General features: G+C 34.9%; 2 protein-coding genes across 3 annotated transcripts; both read left to right on the forward strand.

Annotated features, from left to right (window-relative positions):
• Positions 1 to 286: 286 nt before the first annotated feature.
• Positions 287 to 2,163, forward strand: LOC128166133 (uncharacterized). 2 transcript variants are annotated; one of them, XR_008241121.1, is made up of 3 exons: positions 287 to 443; positions 533 to 1,319; positions 1,362 to 2,163. XR_008241121.1 is itself a non-coding variant. In XM_052831089.1 (2 exons), exon 2 carries the CDS (start codon positions 540 to 542, stop codon positions 1,266 to 1,268), a length of 729 nt encoding a protein of 242 aa, XP_052687049.1. In that variant the 5' UTR covers positions 287 to 443; positions 533 to 539; the 3' UTR covers positions 1,269 to 2,163. The 2 variants fall into 2 exon arrangements, 1 of the variants encoding a protein (XP_052687049.1); XM_052831089.1 differs by having other exon boundaries at positions 533 to 2,163.
• A 1,707-nt stretch (positions 2,164 to 3,870) lies between these two features.
• Positions 3,871 to 10,253, forward strand: LOC128166135 (uncharacterized). Its single transcript, XM_052831090.1, has 7 exons — positions 3,871 to 4,222; positions 5,354 to 5,459; positions 6,007 to 6,182; positions 6,547 to 6,595; positions 6,702 to 6,732; positions 8,146 to 8,347; positions 9,510 to 10,253. The coding sequence occupies exons 1-7, from the start codon at positions 4,171 to 4,173 to the stop codon at positions 9,521 to 9,523; spliced, it is 630 nt and encodes a 209-aa protein (XP_052687050.1). The 5' UTR covers positions 3,871 to 4,170; the 3' UTR covers positions 9,524 to 10,253.
• The last annotated feature ends 9,081 nt before the right edge of the window (positions 10,254 to 19,334 follow it).

The following is a 19,334-nucleotide window of genomic DNA, read 5'->3' on the forward strand; positions in this document are numbered from 1 at the left end:
GCTTTTATTATTTGCAATTTTCCGGTTATTTTCTTCGCAGAGGTCTCCAAGGGAGGGAGTATAAGTGATTCACAAACATCTCGTTCATTATACAAATCAAACTCAGCAAACACACAAAATATCATAACGCAGAAATTGATTCCGTCCACCTGTCACGTATAAATACATGTACCACAGGAGACATTTGCATCCTTGACGTTTTCCTCACTATCTAATTTTTATATAAGTATTTCCCACCAAAGAGACTGATCTCGTAAGTAGTTATACGGTACTACATGAAAGCCTGTGGTCGCTTCAGTCTGGAAAGGCAATACACATCGGATGACGTTGCGTCCTGTTACTAATATAAAGGAAATCGTACTGATACACAACGGAAATTCTCGCCTAAAGTTAATATAGCTGTACTCGTCCTGTCATGGCGGAAGATGAAAGTTGGTCTCTTGGTACGTAATTTCACTCCAAGTTTCACTTTTTGTTGACTTGTATCGGGAGTCGATAAGTCATTAATCCAGCTTAATCCATGCTATTTCAGTACCAACATGGAGGAGAGCCGAGGATCAGCCCTAGAGAACTGCTGGGAGTGGTGCTATACGCGGTGCTTTGGCTACGGCCAACACGACTTTCAGACGGATAGTTCCAGGAGCGAGCGGCTCGCAAGCGGTTGTGAGCATTGCTGTAGGCGGATCTCCTCCTGTCTCTGCTGCTTGCCGTGTTTTGATTTTATTTGTGATCGATGTTTAAGACACCATATATGCTACAAGTGTCTTCACTGTTCTTGTTTTTATTCTGATGACAAGGAGGACCTTCCCGACTGTGATACCACCCCAGGAATGGTCCGCCAGTCCTCAGTAAAAAGCCTGGACAAATATGTGAGTCCTTGTGTGGCGTCCAATTTCAATATTCTGGAACAACCAGCGGCTAATACATCCAGAGAACCCAATAACACACCCGAGGTGAATAATCCAACAAATGGCAAAACGAACGTGAAAGTTCACACCCACCAACCACCTCGCCTCTCTCTGCTCATTGCTAAGAAGAACCAGTACCAACAAATGCAGGACCTTCCAGCCGATATTCAAGAAGAAGACGATGGGGAGGCATCAGGAAGCGGCGCGCGGACTCCAAAACGTGTGACTATATCTGACGAAGTAGTGGTCCACGAGACGGCGGGGGACACGGGGGAGGAGGAAATAAACACGGCTAAAGTAGACCCCACCGACCTCAACACCAACATCTTCATTCAAGACTTCAAGCAGACGACAGTCTAAATACTCAGCCAACTCCAGTATCAACACCTTCATTCAAGACTTCAAGCAGACGACAGTCTAAATACCCAGCCAACTCCAGTATCAACATCTCAAGACAGTCTAAATACTCGGCCAACTTCGATGTCAACAACTCCATCAGAGACTTTAAGCAGACGACAGTCCAACTTAATTATTACCTCACTGACGACTGTCTTACTTTATAGCATACCTTAAGTTACGTAGCTGATGTGTGTAGCTACCAGGAGAGTCGTTCTCAAATGGAGTGCATGTGATCTCGAGTCGCTCTCTATAACACGGATAATAGTGCTTATGTGTAATTGTTGATGTTTGATTTATATTTATTATTCTATGTATAGTGTCCCATAGAAAGCTGTAAAATCGAGTTAATAGTAAAACAACTTTTCATTTATGATTGTCATAAACTGTGCATAAAGAAGATCTGAGAATACCCAGATCATAGAAACGAACACAGCATTAAACAGGCATTGATGAAATAATTTTTAATTCAAATAACACAAGGAATTGTTTTGTACAAGGAAATTGAGGATTCGATACAGGAAATATTTTATCAAACATAAGAGTGTTAGATTCAAATCTTATCCGTTTCAGCTAGAGAATCAAACAACTAGGTTATTTTTTCTCTTTGACATTTTAATATTCGAAATTAATAACGACAAAATAGAGATCAAAGTATGGCATTACGTACACATCGTTACAGTGTATAACCATTTGCGGATGTTATTTATCTATGCTGACTGATTAATATTGTATGATCCACTTACGGACATTACATAAATATATACATAGGATCAGTTTGTAAATTTTTGATTTTTAAAAGTGGTGGATTGATTCAAATTTTATGAAATTAACCGCATTATAAACATAATTAAAGCAACTCGAATGTTATTGTAGTATTGTAAACGTTGCCCGAACCCGAAACAATATATAAATAGTGCCTGTTTGGGAGGGTAACAGTTGAAATTGACACCCCGAGAAAACCATTGTCAACCGACGCGAAGCGGAGGTTGACAATGGTTTTCGAGGGGTGTCAATTTCAACTGTTATCCTCCCAAACAGGCACTATTTATTTTGTTATACTGAATGTCTTTTTTAAAAATTTTTAAGAAAATTTTACTGCTTTTATATAGGAATAACGTGAATTCTACAGCGAACCGTACGCGCATAATTTTCGCGCATGTAACATTTTTTAATGTTACCCGTTGCCAAGTGCGTTGCTAACGCTGAGGGTAATAGTATATAAATAGTGCCTGTTTGGGAGGGTAACAGTTGAAATTGACACCCCGAGAAAACCATTGTCAACCGACGCGAAGCGGAGGTTGACAATGGTTTTCGAGGGGTGTCAATTTCAACTGTTATCCTCCCAAACAGGCACTATTTATTTTGTTATACTGAATGTCTTTTTTAAAATTTTTAAGAAAATTTTACTGCTTTTATATAGGAATAACGTGAATTCTACAGCTAACCGTACGCGCATAATTTTCGCGCATGTAACATTTTTTAATGTTACCCGTTGCCAAGTGCGTTGCTAACGCTGAGGGTAATAGTATATAAATAGTGCCTGTTTGGGAGGGTAACAGTTGAAATTGACACCCCGAGAAAACCATTGTCAACCGACGCGAAGCGGAGGTTGACAATGGTTTTCGAGGGGTGTCAATTTCAACTGTTATCCTCCCAAACAGGCACTATTTATTTTGTTATACTGAATGTCTTTTTTAAAATTTTTAAGAAAATTTTACTGCTTTTATATAGGAATAACGTGAATTCTACAGCTAACCGTACGCGCATAATTTTCGCGCATGTAACATTTTTTAATGTTACCCGTTGCCAAGTGCGTTGCTAACGCTGAGGGTAATAGTAAATATTATTAACTGCGTCTTAACCAATCAGATTTCAGTATTTAACATGAAAGTATAACAATAAATATTATTAACTGCGTCTTAACCAATCAGATTTCAGTATTTAACATGAAAGTATAACAATAAAACATATCACCCTGAAATACAGATTGCTTTTTACTTTGAAATGAAATCACAGATCCTACCTTATTTTTTAAATTAACCTACAGAAACTAAAAACAAAAAACGAAAACAAAATTCCATTTTAAAAATTGATAAAAAGTTAAAAATGAATAAACTCTTGGCAAATCAATATTTATCTTTTTTCATTGATGTTTAGTATTTGCCCACTTGATAAAATAAATCCGTCTTGAAGTCAATTTTTATTGATTTTTTAAAAATTTAAATCCCAGGACTTTACACCAATTTTTAAATATTTAAAAAAACGCAACAATTAGTCATACAAAAGCTATAGGAGGTAATCTATACAGAAGTCATACTAGATAGAGTCCGAAACTGATGAGAGATTTCTTAAATGTGGAGAGAGTTCTGCTTGAATACGTATAAAATCATGGACGAGCTGTATAAATTGAATTTTAAAAGCAATAAAAGCGACGTCCGTACTGGCTTAGCCTGAGAGAACTGACACTGTCGGGGTTAAGGGGAGTTATAGGGCAACGTTGTGTCCTTGACTATCACTCCGACAAATCTACAAAGTTTCTAAAACTGAACTGTCCTTGTTTTCTTTTCGTTTTGTTTGGGTTGTTTAGGTCTAGACTTAACGATGTCCTTATCTTCCCCAATGCCTTTACTGTATTAATGAGTTAATTGTATATTAATAATGCATTCATGCATAACTGTGACGAAACTTCCAACCTAGCACGCGTCGTCTGTGGGCCGTGGTCTCATGTATCGTTTTAGTGTCAGTTTTCAGAGGGGATACAGGATGTTAAATTAAGTCCCAGTGTTGACCGTACCCGGCTCTAGTATAGTACCCGACAGTTGTCCCCGGGGAGCTGTGATCTTCACTTGTTGACCCCATCGATATGACGGGCCGTGGTTTCTCTATTCTGTTGGTACTTTTGTCTCTATTTAAAGGTAAGAATACGCCTTCTTTGTCTCTAAAGTTTAAAGTTATTAAACGGTAACATACATACCAAAGACCACGCCTTTAAACTGAAGTAGGAAGTGTTAGGGATTGACTAAAAGATAAGTTACTGCAAAGCTAATTCATCAAAAAGAGAATACATACTTAAAATTTCCTGAAGTTACCTAATATAACTATATTTAAATTTTAAGAAATTAGCGATTATACACAGTTTGTATTGATCCAAAATATTATCTGAATATCTTATTACGATCAGCTGTTTCACAATCAATTTTGGCATTCAAACCAGAGTATCTTGCTTTAAATAGTTTGGATATGTTTTTGTTAGACATTTATAAAGTTTTCCTTCAACTTGTCATTGCTTTGTCCCTTAATGGTTATTCACTGTTCATTGACTCATCCTGAGATAAAACACGACACACTACGGAGGAACATGAAAACAAATACACGGAAATAAGGGAATTAAATCTTTTTTATCTAAATGAACAAAATAACTTGACGAATATAATACTGCCAAAAAATCGTTTCTTCTTTCTGCACACAATTGTAATGCGTTCTGTGTGTGATACTAGTATTGTATTACATACGTTGACAAGGTTTTCTCATGACCCGGGACAGTGAAAAAAGATCACATGTTTTCTCATTAAACTTGTCTGAATAAACCACAAGTCTAATGTAATCAGACACACAAACCTTCGTCAAAGGCTTATCTTACTGCTTGAAGCGAAGTCTCAATAAACTGCTTCACTGAGTGTGTAGTGGGTAGTTCTACCCTTGCCTCGGTGGACGCCATTTACTATAGTGAGCAACTTGATACATTTGTTCAACATTGATACATTTGTTCCACTTAGATACATTGTTCCACATTGATACATTTGTTCCACATTCATGAGTCCACTAGAAATAAGACGTGATTAACTGTTTGCATGACTTCAAGGAGGTTTGAAACTGCAAAATAAACAAAGCTCAACTTTTATTCTACTAATTTGCAAGTAATCAAGTTAAACATTTTACTTCATTTTTTAGAAATTAAAAACTTTTCTCGAAAAGTAAGATGCTTAGATTTCATTTGACTGTGGCTGTCTTTGGAAAACGTTATAATTTTCCATTTCTCTTTTCAGGTTGCCAATGTGACAATTACACTGTTACAGGGCTAGTGGTTTCCTCCGCATGCGCAGTGACATTCTTCATCGCCATCGTCATCGTTTCTGTGTTCTTTTCAGTGTGGTTAGTAATCACCGTGACGACACCTTTATGTACTTATGACCATCCGTCAACTTAATGACGTATATTCGGAGTGTGGTAACATGTAAATTGTATAGAGAGAAAATATTCTATAAACAGAAATAATCCATCTTCATCACCAGTTAACCCTTTGACTTCTACTCATCAAGATTCACAATCAATTCTCATATTGCGTTCGTACATGTAAAAGCAAACAAAATATGCAACATTCATTCTTTACCTGCAATAGAAGAGTTAATGGGGTTTTTTTTTGGGGGGGGGGGGGTTGAAAACGTAAAATCCGATAACTTGAATAATTTCCAGTTTGTCACTTATACGCATCTGACTCCATTAGTGTTTATAGTACATGTACTTATGTCGCACTTTGAATCATACCGGTAATACGTATTCGTTACGACTGAAATATTTTTGGCCTAGGTATATATTAATATCGAAAGTGAGTCTCTGTTTCCTCATTTGAAAAGCCGATATATCTCGTCCTTTCTTTTTGCAAAAAACAGTACTCATAGAATAACTGTTGTTTTACCAGGGCCAATTTCTTGAGGCGGTATTATAGAAAACGTGGAATTACCAAATTGCCTCGGGTGGAGTATATTAGGAGGCGGACCCGCAGTGCCAAAGCTACTCTGTCCAGACAACAGGACCTAGAGTTACAGATCCAGGCTCAGCAGAGACTCAGACCCAAGCTGCCCAACACTTGGAGGGGTGGGTATCAGTCAACTACACATGTACACATGTACATATAAGACTTGATTCTTGGCCTTATGGCCATAAAACTCAAACAAGCTCACATTTGTTCTGAGTGTCATCTTTATTCGAAATGTAGTGAAAAAGTGAGAATGAGATCAAAAGTTATATGAAGTTTTATGGCACGAGAGCCTGGTGATGTCAGTGACAGCTTATTTTCTCGACCCCAGTTTAGTCAACGAATTAAGTCTAAAGTCGAATTGCTTTATTGTCCACAACAGCATTTGCATGATATTTAAAGCAAGTATAATAAATGTTAGTTTTAAATGTGGTTATCTCTCTTTCTCTCATATAATGTGCTTTGTGTTTTGAACATGCACAGCGGGTGATGGACAACTTAACCAACCGTCTCCACAAAAACAACAAAATGGGTAAGAACATTAGAAAATCATAATATCATGCTATATTAAAGGATTTGATTTTTGATAGCAACGGTACAGTTTGGTGATTTAAACCTCTTTATAATGTTTGTTTCAGTGAATTATCCATGGTGAATCCAACATTTACGGTAAGTTCTGGGCGGCATTTTACAAAAGAACTTACGACAAAGTCGTAAATATTGACAGCCTCTTAAAATGATCTTTAGTAAGCAAAATTGACATAAAACCATTTGTTTAAAGATATTTCAATTCCCATAATTGAATATTCGAGCCACAAGAATAAATCATTGATTAGTTGGTGATGAATTAGCATTCAATAATTTGGTCGTAAGTCGTAAGTTCTTTTGTAAAACGCAGCCCAGATCACTAGAATACATCACATGTCTGACAATGAGTACAGTAGTCAAACAGTTATATCGTTAAATAGGTAAATGCTTCCTTATAAAGTACGTAATGAAATGTGTAATTAGAGTTAATGCACTCAGAGAGAGAGAGAGAGAGAGAGAGAGAGAGAGAGAGAGGTGGGGGGCCTTATGTATACACCCGACTATTACACGAGCAGTGCCCTGTCGGTTAACGTTCTGTCGCTCTTTGACGTGTTACTGTACAATATAACGCCATCTACGTCCGCTGGTATGCGCCTTTAGTCAAATCCCTGTTGATCTATGACTGGCCGTGTCCTGATGAAGTGCAGTAAAATATTGGATGCTTACAAATATGACCTATTAGTGGCAAGAAGACAAATTTTTACCAATCTGAATTTATCAAGAACTTTTCCATCAAACAGCCAAATCATATTAGTAGTGTCATGCAGATATGCAATTCGGTTTCGGAGCCTACGTTCATGGGTGCCCGCGAGGGTTAGAGGCAGGAAATATTGTTTCTGTTGTGCCATAAAATATCGTTAGAAATTCATATCTGTATATGGTCTGTAAAACAAACTCTGGCCAAACAATGAGATCCTTTATACACTTCACACTGATTTTAGGGTATTTTTGGGTAGTTAACAGCATAGACCTAATATCTGATGTAAAATTGAAAAAAATGTTATGTCTTAATCAATTAAAGCACTCTGAACTTAAAACAAGACAAAGATAAAATATTTGAAAACCTAATTTGCAAGAATATTACCCACTCATGTAAGTTGAGGTGATTTTCATTTTATGGTACTTTTTCCTGGGTTATAAGTGCATGTTTAAGACTTTTTTTCATTATACAGAAGGTCTGTGACAACACTTGTTCAATTCTGTATCTTTCACATAGCCTATTTTCTATTTCAACGATATTAAAATTCAATTTTTCTTGAGATTTTTAAGAATTCAATGATCAAACAAAACTCCACATTGTAATTGAACTTGTTGATGTTCAAATTGACATCGAGCTAAAAAGTTTCTACAGGGTTATTTTAAAAACATCTAATAAAGAATTTTAATCTATTAAAAAATAAACTGGTGCATGCGACTTTTTGTGTGTCAATTAAAGTTTCACTTGTCAAGAATGTAACGTTATGATTTTAACAACTCATTTTGACCTCCCCACAGACGAGCGGTGATTTTATCTTTGGAATGGAGGATGGGGAGGGAGACGAAACCGTCACTGACATCTACTCCGTCCCGGTCAAGGTCCGCAATATCGACAGCGTGACCGATTTACCGGTGGATCCCGAGAGGCGGACTCCCCGCTCAAGTCATCAGGCCAACCCGGGGGAGATGGTTGAAATTCCTCTAAATGAGGACGAGAAATGTAAGCATTTGTTTAAAGCTGCTTGGTCCGATTTATTTTGTAATTACAATATCAAAATTTGTTCCATACAAATCATTTATCTCAGAAAGTTATGGACTTTCTCCTATTTACACCAGCAGAATCAGTCTCCTTTCAAAGTTAGAAATATTCAAAGTAAATAAAAATAATTTCTCTTTGGGCAAACGAAAAAACAAACCAAAATGCATCACGGGAATGTTTAGAAAAGGAAACCGCTTGGTTTCGTCCCCCGAATGATTGGGGTTATTCAACCCGCATGCTATGCATCGATTGTAAAGAAAGCAGACTTTGGAAATATTAGCGAACAAAACGTACACATGTTTATTTGTAATTTGTCTGATCATTTCGACCTTTATTTAGAGCGATGTCAAAGTCGTAATACAACCATTCCCGTCTCGTCGCCAGGGGTGAAATTTAACATGAGGCGAAATAACGCGGTACCTTTTAATGTCGTTTGTTTTGTTAGCAAATTTTGTACGTATTTTTCTTCATTGAAATTTGGCATAATTGACGGGTAAAACTACTGCAATGTCTATTATTATACATATATTAAGCATAGCCATCGTTTAAAAGCGTGCATAAAATTTGATATAAAATCGGACCAAGCAGCTTTAACCAAGATTTATACCGGGTATAAATTTTTAATCCACGGGAACTCCTCGGACGTCTCGGAAACGCAACAGTGATTGGTTAGTGTGCGTTACATCCGAGCAGTTCCGATTGATTTTTCATCGTGTTGTTAGTTTTTAAATTAACCGGGTGTTGATAAATACAAAAATTACAAGATGTAAAACATTCGTCATACTATTATTTTTGCTATTGTTATTTACTACCATGTGGTTAGTTAAAAAAACCCCAACATGCCCCTTTTGTCTTAGTCACCTAAACTTAGAATGTTGATCTGCAACAACAATTGGCCATGCATTAAGTAATTCTTATTGATGTAAACCAGTGGATGTTTTGTGTTTGCATTGATTGGACAGCTACGATGTACTCTTCAGACTCCATTTATCGGCTTATTTTCTCCTCCATGTTCTTAATGATAGAGTAACTTTCTATGACATGCATTCATCAGTTTTCAATATAGAAGTGCTACCAAGCAGTCATCTGTTCATCTGTTATACTAGATTACTCTTTTTTTCAGCCACTCATTTCTGATACAATCTTGACAGCCCTGAGTCCGGGCGTCAAGGGGTGACACCATCCTTGTTCGCGGGGTCAGTGACTTGTGTCGGACAACATCATTACATGCCCGATATTGCCATAATACCTAGGGACCGGTTTTCTTGGCGTCCAAATTGTGTATCCATGTACAAACTTCTACTATCCATTTTATCCCAAACACATAAAGCGAGGAAACCTCGAACTTTGCATCTTTATTGCATATTCACTTCTGGAGACTTCATGGAAGTAATGAAATAACTTGACACACCCTGTGCAATTTATTTTTTCGTTTTTTTTTCTTTTCAGTAATGTTGATATTATTTCATTCCTTTTTTTAGATGTTTGATTCTCTTGTTATAAATTTGAATTTTCGCAACAAAGCCAAGTGGTATCTTATTTTACCGAATCTCCCCGCGCAGAGACATAAAACTAATCTGTATACAGGTATGTAAATTTTGTTGCTGACAAAGGCAAATTATAAAAACCAAAGGAAGTAAATCTAATGACAACATAACTGATATCTTTGACATTGATAGTGCCGTTTTACAAGACAAATTGCTTGAAGGCGAACACTACGATTTACGATCTGATTTTGAACAAGGTTTGGAATCATTTGATGCTTTTTGTCTGAAGAATAAGAATTTGTTTAATTTGATAAATTTTTTATACATCATTAATTTGATCATCAAAATTTGAAATAATAAGATACACCGTTCAAAACTTGTTTTTGATTTTGCGGTACATGTTTCTAACTTTTAACGTATTGCTAATGAGCTCATAGGCAGGTGAAACTAGAATTTTTAACATGATTTAACGGAAAAGAGGCAGACTGTCCATGAACACAGCCCATTAAACGGTTAATTCTACAAGCGTTTTCATTGACCCCATTCTTTCATTCAGTAGATGTACATCTCCAAAACTGCTTTGTAATTTTTTTTTTCAGTTTACGTGAAGGAGAAACAACTAGGTTCAAATCACTTGACTTATTTAATTGTGCATAGAGTTTTAGTTATCCTTTTTTTAGCTCACCTGAGCTGAAAGCTCAAGTGAGCTATTCTGATCACATTTTGTCCGTCGTCCGTCTGTCCGTCTGTCTGTCCTTCTGTAAACTTTTCACATTTTGAACTTCTAGTCTAAAACCACTAGGCCAATTTTAACCAAATGTGGCACAAAGCATCCCTATATAAAGGTGATTATAAATTGCAGAAATGAAAGACTGATCATTATTTAAAACGGAGAAAACCTCGAAACTGTAGAAAAAGGGAGGTGCATTTAAAAAATCTTCTTCTCAAGAACTACTGAGTCAAATTCAACGTAATTTTGCATAAATAATCCTCATGGAAAGGAAAATATAAATTGCAAAAATTATCGGAGAATTCTGTTTCAAATTTGAGTAATTTACGAAAATAAAAATAGAGATATTCGCGGTCAATCAGTTTATAACTTCGGGTTCGGTATTCCATATCGAAAACGAAATTTCTTTGTTTGAAGCAGCCATGTTTGCATGTTGACGCATGACAAACGGGTCAAACTGACAAAGATGAATTTGCTTGTTGTGCAACAGTTTACGTGCGAAGGAAAACTTGAAACATGCTTAACATATTTGTGCCGATTTTGTGAAGTGAATTAAGGTTAAATCTTTCAACGCGTTGACATTTTCACTGATGGCCGTGGTTTTACGTTGTTTTGAATTTGAAATTCGTTTATGCTTTTTAACTTGAGGTAAAATATCGCCTGTATTTTGCAATTTTTACGTATCGAATCAAATATAGACCAGTAAATCAGACAGTTAATTAATTGTTTACCTGCGCAAAATGAGCAAAATCTGGTGCACTAACAACATATTATATCATAAATACTATACATTTTATCGGTAATTCGATACGATCTCTACGTAATTATGGTTGATTATAATCCAAACGGAGATTGCTTTGGCTGCAAGAAATATAGAGGTATATTTATATTATGAAAAATAAATTGTGCTCTTTCTTTGTTTTAGTGCAGGTTTCTTCTGTTTTAATTGTTTACAATTTTCTCTTTACAAACCATATTCAGCTGTGTCAAGTTTCGAATTATAAGCAAGAAACAGAACTTTGCTCACAGAACTGAGGCCATGCTTTTGTTCATTCTGAATAGGAAATACTAAGTTTAAAAATCTTAAGTTGAATGTAAATAACTCTTGTGAACAAAAAAACTGACTCAAACCAAGCAGAATTGTGAGTTCTGTATATTGCTTATAATTCTGCGATTGACGCTGAAATTTCGATTTATCACTAGAAATGTCTCACCAAACGTTAAATACTTGTACAGAAAAATTAAAAGGATAATATGCTGTAACAACTTCTTGGGGCCCCTCCTTATATGATGAATCTACACCGACTTTGTTGGTTTTTCAAACACATTTAAATAAAAACGACCTCTTTAAAACAGTTTAAAACATTACTGTTACAGGGATAAATGTATTATCGCTATTCTTAAGAAAAAAATTACAGCGGAAAATCAACTTGATGTGTAGCCATTTGTTAATGTTGATTTTGTATAAAGATGAAAATAAGGCCTTAGTAAAATAGAGCAATATACCTGTCAATACATGTACATTGCAGTCTGAGGCTCATTGAGAGGGGGGGGGGGGGCTAGACCTTATCAGAAATCTTGACAAGCAAAAAAGAAAAAAATTTTGAATACGACTAAGTCTGACTTTGCCCAAAAAAAGGGGGGGGGACCCCCCCCCCCCCTTCACCCAGTTCCGACGCCTATGCATTAATTATACATGTAATACATGTAGCTCTTTAACATTTCACATGATAACATTTTTAATTCGAGTGTATTCATCGGTCAAGTGAGTAAAGTTATTAAACGTCGCACGAGTTCACGCCTAGTAAACAACAATCGTTTATAATGCGGAAGACCAATCAAATATTTGAATGTTCTTAATTTGAGCGCCTTGAGGTACAATTTCTTCTTTCACATGTAGGAATTTTTTAAATAAAATACAATAACTAGCTAGTACAATGTAGTTGAAGATGAATATGTACCTATATATATGCATATGCTCATATATAATTTTATCTTTTTATAGAGTGAGGGGACAGAACTAAAATAAAGGGAATTGGAGTTAACAGTGTACCAAAAGATTAATATCTTGCATAGGATCTTATTTTTGGGAAAAATGGTATTTCATAAGGGTACAATGTCAAAGATTAAGTGTAGGAAAATAAGTGTAAAATTTGGATACAGTTTATTTTATGGTATTTTTTTTCTACCAAGGGCCCATATGGCACAATTTCCTTTGTACACCCATATAAAGCCATTGTTGCTCAGGTGAGCGATGTGGCCCCATGGGCCTCTTGTTTTCTTAAAATCTGCACTTGAAAATCCACTGGGCAATGTCTTATCACGCCAACGTAAACCTGAGACATGATGTGAATTTGAAATATTTCGTTATTCCACAATCGATCTTAAATCTGAGGGTTTTCCAATAATATTCTCCAATAATCAAAGTACCGAAGAACTGGAAAGCGCCTAGCTATAGTTTTTATTGGATTTAAAACGAAATAAGATGGGTAATAAGATTGCGCATGTGCCCATTTGGTTTAGTCGTAAAATATGTTAAATTAAAAGTTTAAAATCGAAGATTTCTAAACTTATCTATAACAATCTAAGTTTAGAAATCTTCGATTTTAAACTTTTAATGTAACAAATACAATTTCAAATTTATTTTTTTCCCAATTAAATCTATTTGATAATGTTATAATAGAAGTTTGCAAAAGCATAGTTTCTAATTATTTTTAATTTTGAATATTTTAACAAACGATAAGAATAAAAATATATTGCCATAAGTTTTGGTGGTATCGAACAACAACCTTAGTTCTTATAGCTTAGTTCTATAAGGTAACCTAATGCCTGGTGTTCTAACCACTGAGCCATTGCAGTCACAACAAAGTGCGCTGTTTAATTAAATGCCATATTTGCGACTTTGGCCACGAATGTAAGGACTTGTACTTTTTTTCTAAAACGTTCAATTACTGGGATACAAAATGATATTTTTAATGTAAAGTGGGTCATCTCTCAACGTTTGTTAATTGAATTCAGTTTGTTTCTATTATACCTTATTCAGACTATGACAAAAATACGGAGCACAGACCCACTCTATAAAAGACAAGGCGTTGAGGTTCTAAATTAACAATAACACTATTTACGCGTCAATTCTTAGTATTGCAGTTTTTATCAAAACTGTTCTAGAACAATTCACTTCACACGAATAGATCATTGTTCCTAGGTATAAGCGTTCTCTCAGAACGCTATAAGCGTATTGGGCGACTGCTTCTAAACTATGCACACGCTCGAATCCTGCGAGATCCACCAAGATACACATGTAGCTGTAGTTGGGTATGTACGGCTGTTCTTTCAGTGGCACCTAAGATAAACGTCTTGAAATCTAAAAAAAAAAAAAAAAAAGAAATAAGAAAAGCGTTAATTTGATTATTTCTCTTTCCGGAAGAATATGAACACTTTGAACCTGCTGTTACAGCAAATATTAATCATTAAGAAGTAACAAATGGACCAGTCCTGTTGATAATAGAACAATGAATGCAAATGGATAAAGAGCTGATGGTTGCTCCTGAAAATGAAGGAGACTGGAACCTCTAAGGCCGGTTTTCACGGTCAATTGGACGATGATGGATGACGCTTTGCATAATCTGGTAACACTAACTAGCCGGCAGGATGGAAAGAATACCATTCATCCCCAATAATTTGGTTTTCATGATGGTATTTTCGCAGACTGACTCAGTAATAAGAGTTTATCTCAAAAGTTGCATCAGATGAAGAAAAGCCGGGACCAACTATTGAATTACTCTTTCACATGACATACTGAAGTCTTAGTAATGCGATTGAAATTTGTGTTCTCCGTGTAATCAGAGTATAAATATATCCCTAAAGTATAGACTCCTTTATTTGACTGCAGTAGGAGCGCTGACGATTTACCGTGATGAGTGCTATCGCAAAAAAGTCGCGACAAGGTCCCCGTTTTTACGACTTTGAAAAGACGACGAGCATATTAAGCTGGCACATACTGTAAAAATGTCGTAACCAGTATTTTTTCTCTAACTATATTTAATAGGGGCGGACTCATTTGAAAGCAGTATCAATCAATGTGTAAATGATAAAAGCTACTATACAAGGAAAGGCTACAAACGATGATATGATAACAAACCACTTTTGATTTTGTTTCATTTTGACCACTTTTTTAACCAAACCTCTTCAAATATTTTTTATGACAATTTAAAGCAATTTTCCCCTTTTTAAGTAAATAAACAGAATTTTCATTTATTTGTCCTTTTTCTTTGAATTTTTTTTATTTTGCATTGAAATGCCCACACGCTACATTGTATGTTGAAACTGAGCTCACTCAAAATACACACTTTCATGCGATATATTTCTCAAAGTTTTAAAAAGTTTTTTTTCTATTCATATTTAGACGCACTTTAAAATTACATGTTATTTTCTATTCTATATTGATTTTGAGTAATTGTTTTAGTTTACATATAGTCAATTGAAAAACTGAATTGCTAGTAATTGTCTCAAGAGAAGAAGAAATTTATTAAATCTTATACGCAAGATAATCAATCCGCCATATGCAGGTGTGCCAAAGCTCTTATTTAATCAGATAATTAAATAATCATCTATCAACCGTTGAAAGTCTTTAGAATTGTAAAATATTGATGCATTTCTAGACCTTCCTATATACTTTAAAAAGTAACATCTGCTCCAAGATTTTGACACTTGGAAGCGCGAATTTATACATCATAGTTCTAATTCAAGTGGTGTATCAGTGCATCTTTCATGTAAATTGGTTAAGAGGAATAAATACCAAAAACATTTTATTCACCAGAAATACCTGATAACACTCAGTGGGTTATCTATTGTAAATTTTATCAATATATTTATAGAAAAATGTACTCAGTTTCCCGTATCTACTCGGAAGATCTCTGTCCTCTAGCCAGAGAAAGGTACGATGAGTATAACACTGATTGTAGAGATGATCACCCGAAACCCGGTAATTAGTGACAGTACTACTCCGATATACAATCTTGTTTATCAAGCAGATGATAAATACAAAGCCCACAGCTTCTCTTAAAAATAAGAAAATTTCATCTATAATTTCCGTGTTCGAAAGAATGTTTTTGTTTTTAATTTTCTAATTCTCGACTTTCCGGATATTTTTTTAATACAGCGAGCCTTGCTTTGATTTGCTCTCTCTAAACCGTAAACCGTTTAAAGAAACATAATTTGTCACGGTATATTATTTGTTGTGACTATTTGTTTGGATGCAAAATGTTGTATTTCGGAAGTATCATATTATTTGTTGTGACTGTTTGTTTGGATGCAAAATGTTGTATTTCGGAAGTATCTTCATTACATTTTAACGTTCCTCAATAAAATATCTTCTGAAAGGATTTTTTAACTAAACCATTTCGCGGTAAAACTAGACCAAAGATAAACTTGACTAAATGTCTAGATAAACCGATGCAAAAGCCTGGAAATCTTTTGAATTTTTTCAAGTGCTTCAAAATTAATTTCATTGTACTTTTAACACCGTCGATTTGATTTTTTAGCCGGGCTCTGCTGAAAGCAGAGTCCTGGCTATAGGCAGGCCAATCGCCAATGTTACTATAAATAGCACAAATAAACAAAAAACCAAACAGCGTCAAGGTAAAGCTTCCGCTATACCAAATAGTTACACAAAGAGCCACGTTTTGTCAAAAGTGTTGGCATTTTGTTTCTTTTTTTAAAGCTATACACGCTATAATTTGCGTCAATTTTGAATGACAGTGAAAACGCATGTGTTTGTCTACTTATAAAAGTTATCCTTAATCTGTAAATTACAAGGGTGAATTCCATCTCGTTACAAAGATGTTTCTTTTCCTGCCAGGAAAATATATGATGAAGGAAGAGCAAACCGACCTGATTGCGCATGTCCGCGGAGAACTAGATGGTCGTTATTGTTTGCCTAATTAAATATCCAACTTGATTTTTAATATGCTTAACAGTTGTTAAATTGAAATACATACATGTATAATGAGTAAAATACGCTTGTCATTCACGATACCCTTACTTCTGCATTAACACTTATAGGATCTATAAATAGCACATAGGGGAAAAACACAGGTCTACGTCATTTTTTTAAAGGAAGTATTCATATCTACTCACAGGCTTGTATTTTTTTCTTTTGTTTGTACTCGTATATCGGACAAATTTATGCTTTACTGAAAATATCCTTTCCTTTGTGAAACTATCACAATTATGAAGATGTTGACCCTTCACCAGTTTTGGTATGATAGGCTAAATTTAGCTGTCGATATCACGTGATAGATTGATATTCACGAGGAGGCATTACTTTCCTGGCAGGAAAATAAATATTTTTTATTGTTTAATATTTGATATATTTGTTACGTGATCGAATTGAGCATTATAATTAACAGAATAAAGGTAACTTTTATTAGTAATCAAACACATACATTTTCCCCTTTATTCAAAATTGACGCAAATTATAGCGTGTATAGCTTTAAATTTCGAATGAATTGTCTATCTTTTTTAGTTTTCTTACTAATAACGTGTTTTTAAAACATTACTATGCATTTTGGACACATACAGTGCGCATGAATTTCCATGAACTACTTTGCTGCACGATGAAGAAACGGGGATTGAATATATAATGCTTGTTGCAAAATTCAAGGCAGCAACTGTTGAACTTTTTAACTTCTACTAGACAGACTTATTTTTTGTTTATAGCCGCTTACAAAATTTGTTCGCTCTCTGATGCTTTGCCGACATTAAAAGCATGAGAGAGAGAGAGAGAGAGAGAGAGAGAGAGAGAGAGAGAGAGATTTTCAGTCTTTACTACACAATATGCATAAAGGCACACAAAAAGAGCCCGGCTTTCAGTACTTCAGTACTTTGATGATACACATGACATTTACACACAGATGCAGATAGCAGTGGGATCTTCCCCGTATTTGTAAAAACACTGAAATCTCTTCTTTGAAATGGTTCATATGGGAGTGTATGGAATTCCAAACACTCCCGAGCCCTATGTTTGGGAATTTTATGAAAATAAATGAACGGCGAAAGACATTTTGTCTGTTTAAACAGTTTTCATTGCAGTAGCCAATAGAGTTTTTTGTTTTAAAAATAGAAATATAAATGATACAATTCAGACTGGTATGCAGGAATATATTCCTGCATAGTATATACTAGATATACAGAGGCGGATCCAGCAATTCGGAAAGGGGGGGGGGGGTTTCCATTTGATGAAAACCAATATGTGCAAAATTCATCATTTGTCAATAAACAAGGACTTTTTGAACGTTTTCCGTGCGTATACAACTGTATTTAATAAACATTTATCTCATCACTATCTATTTCACGTCTATTTCAACAGCAGAGTTCACTGCATTATTGAGCGTTTTGCCGTTTTGGTTTAGGTAAGGAAGATTTGCATAATATCTAGCCTCAAGAAACCCAAGTCTCCAGCAATGAGAAAGTACGTCTATGCTTGATAGAAAAGAAACACTAGAAAACAAAAAATAACTCAGACTAATTACGACAAACTATTATAAAAATGGATGTTTTTGGTAATTTTTTTGATGATGAATAACGATATTCAGGAATCGACTAAGGGTGTTATATATAAAATTTTTAAAACAAATTTTGAATGTGAACGCTACTTACTCTTGTTACCCAGTAAATTAAGAAAAATATTAGTTAAGTTTAGAACTACAAATCATCATCTTCCTGTTGGTGGGGTATTGTTGAAAGAAGTAAACGTTATTGTAATTTGTGTAATTGTAACAAAATTGGTGATGAATTTCATGTTATATTAGAATGCAAGGCATTAAGTCAATTACGAAGTCAGTTTTTAGATACATATTACTGTTCTTCTCCTAACACTAAAAAGTTCTATGAAATCATGTCTTCAGTCGATTATATCACATTAAGAAAATTGTGTTTCTTTATTTCAAAAATTAATCATACTGTTCGTTCACCCCACTTACTTTCTTGAACTTTACAACTATATTTTATATATGTAAATATGTTTGTTCTTCTTATGTACCTCTTGTACCATTATATGGTGTTGAGTGAAATAAACTGAAACTGAAACTTTGATGTTTTTAAATTATGAACTATTTATCGATTTTGATTTCTATCGATTGCCTTCTTAAATAACGGTCTAAATGATCCGATATGACAAAAGAATAGGGATAATTTATCTGCTGAATAGGTCATTGTACGTGTGTAATACAATGGTAAAAGCAATTGTCGTCCCAGGGAACTTGATGTGACCTCTGTATTGGTGCGCTACATCATCCGGCACTAGTACAGATGCGATCAAATTCAAGAAAGTTTTGAAAAGTTGTGCATTTTCATAATGGTTTACATATAAACCCCTTACATGGTATTTTCGAAACATAATATCCGATTCTCGGAAACAAATCAAAAAAGGCTTTCTTTTGTGTTTCATATTGGTATGAAAGTAGCTAGCATTCCTGAAAAATAGCATAACCCGCATAAATTTTCTATGCATTTTTCGTATTGAACGAAGTAAAACTCATCTATTATAATTACTTTAATCAATTCAGTAAACGATATATTTGAAAGCGGCTTTTTAAAGTAAAGCGAATGCGTGTACTCGTACTTGAACGTCGTTTTACTCGATGGCTTAATTGTCAGTTCAAATCTGTTTGAACTATAATCATTTTTTTTTAAGAAATAGAGTAGAAAATACATTGTAGATGTTATTACA

Source organism: Crassostrea angulata, chromosome 10, assembly GCF_025612915.1.
Source record: "Crassostrea angulata isolate pt1a10 chromosome 10, ASM2561291v2, whole genome shotgun sequence".
In the NCBI taxonomy this organism is placed as follows: Eukaryota; Metazoa; Mollusca; class Bivalvia; order Ostreida; family Ostreidae; genus Magallana; species Magallana angulata.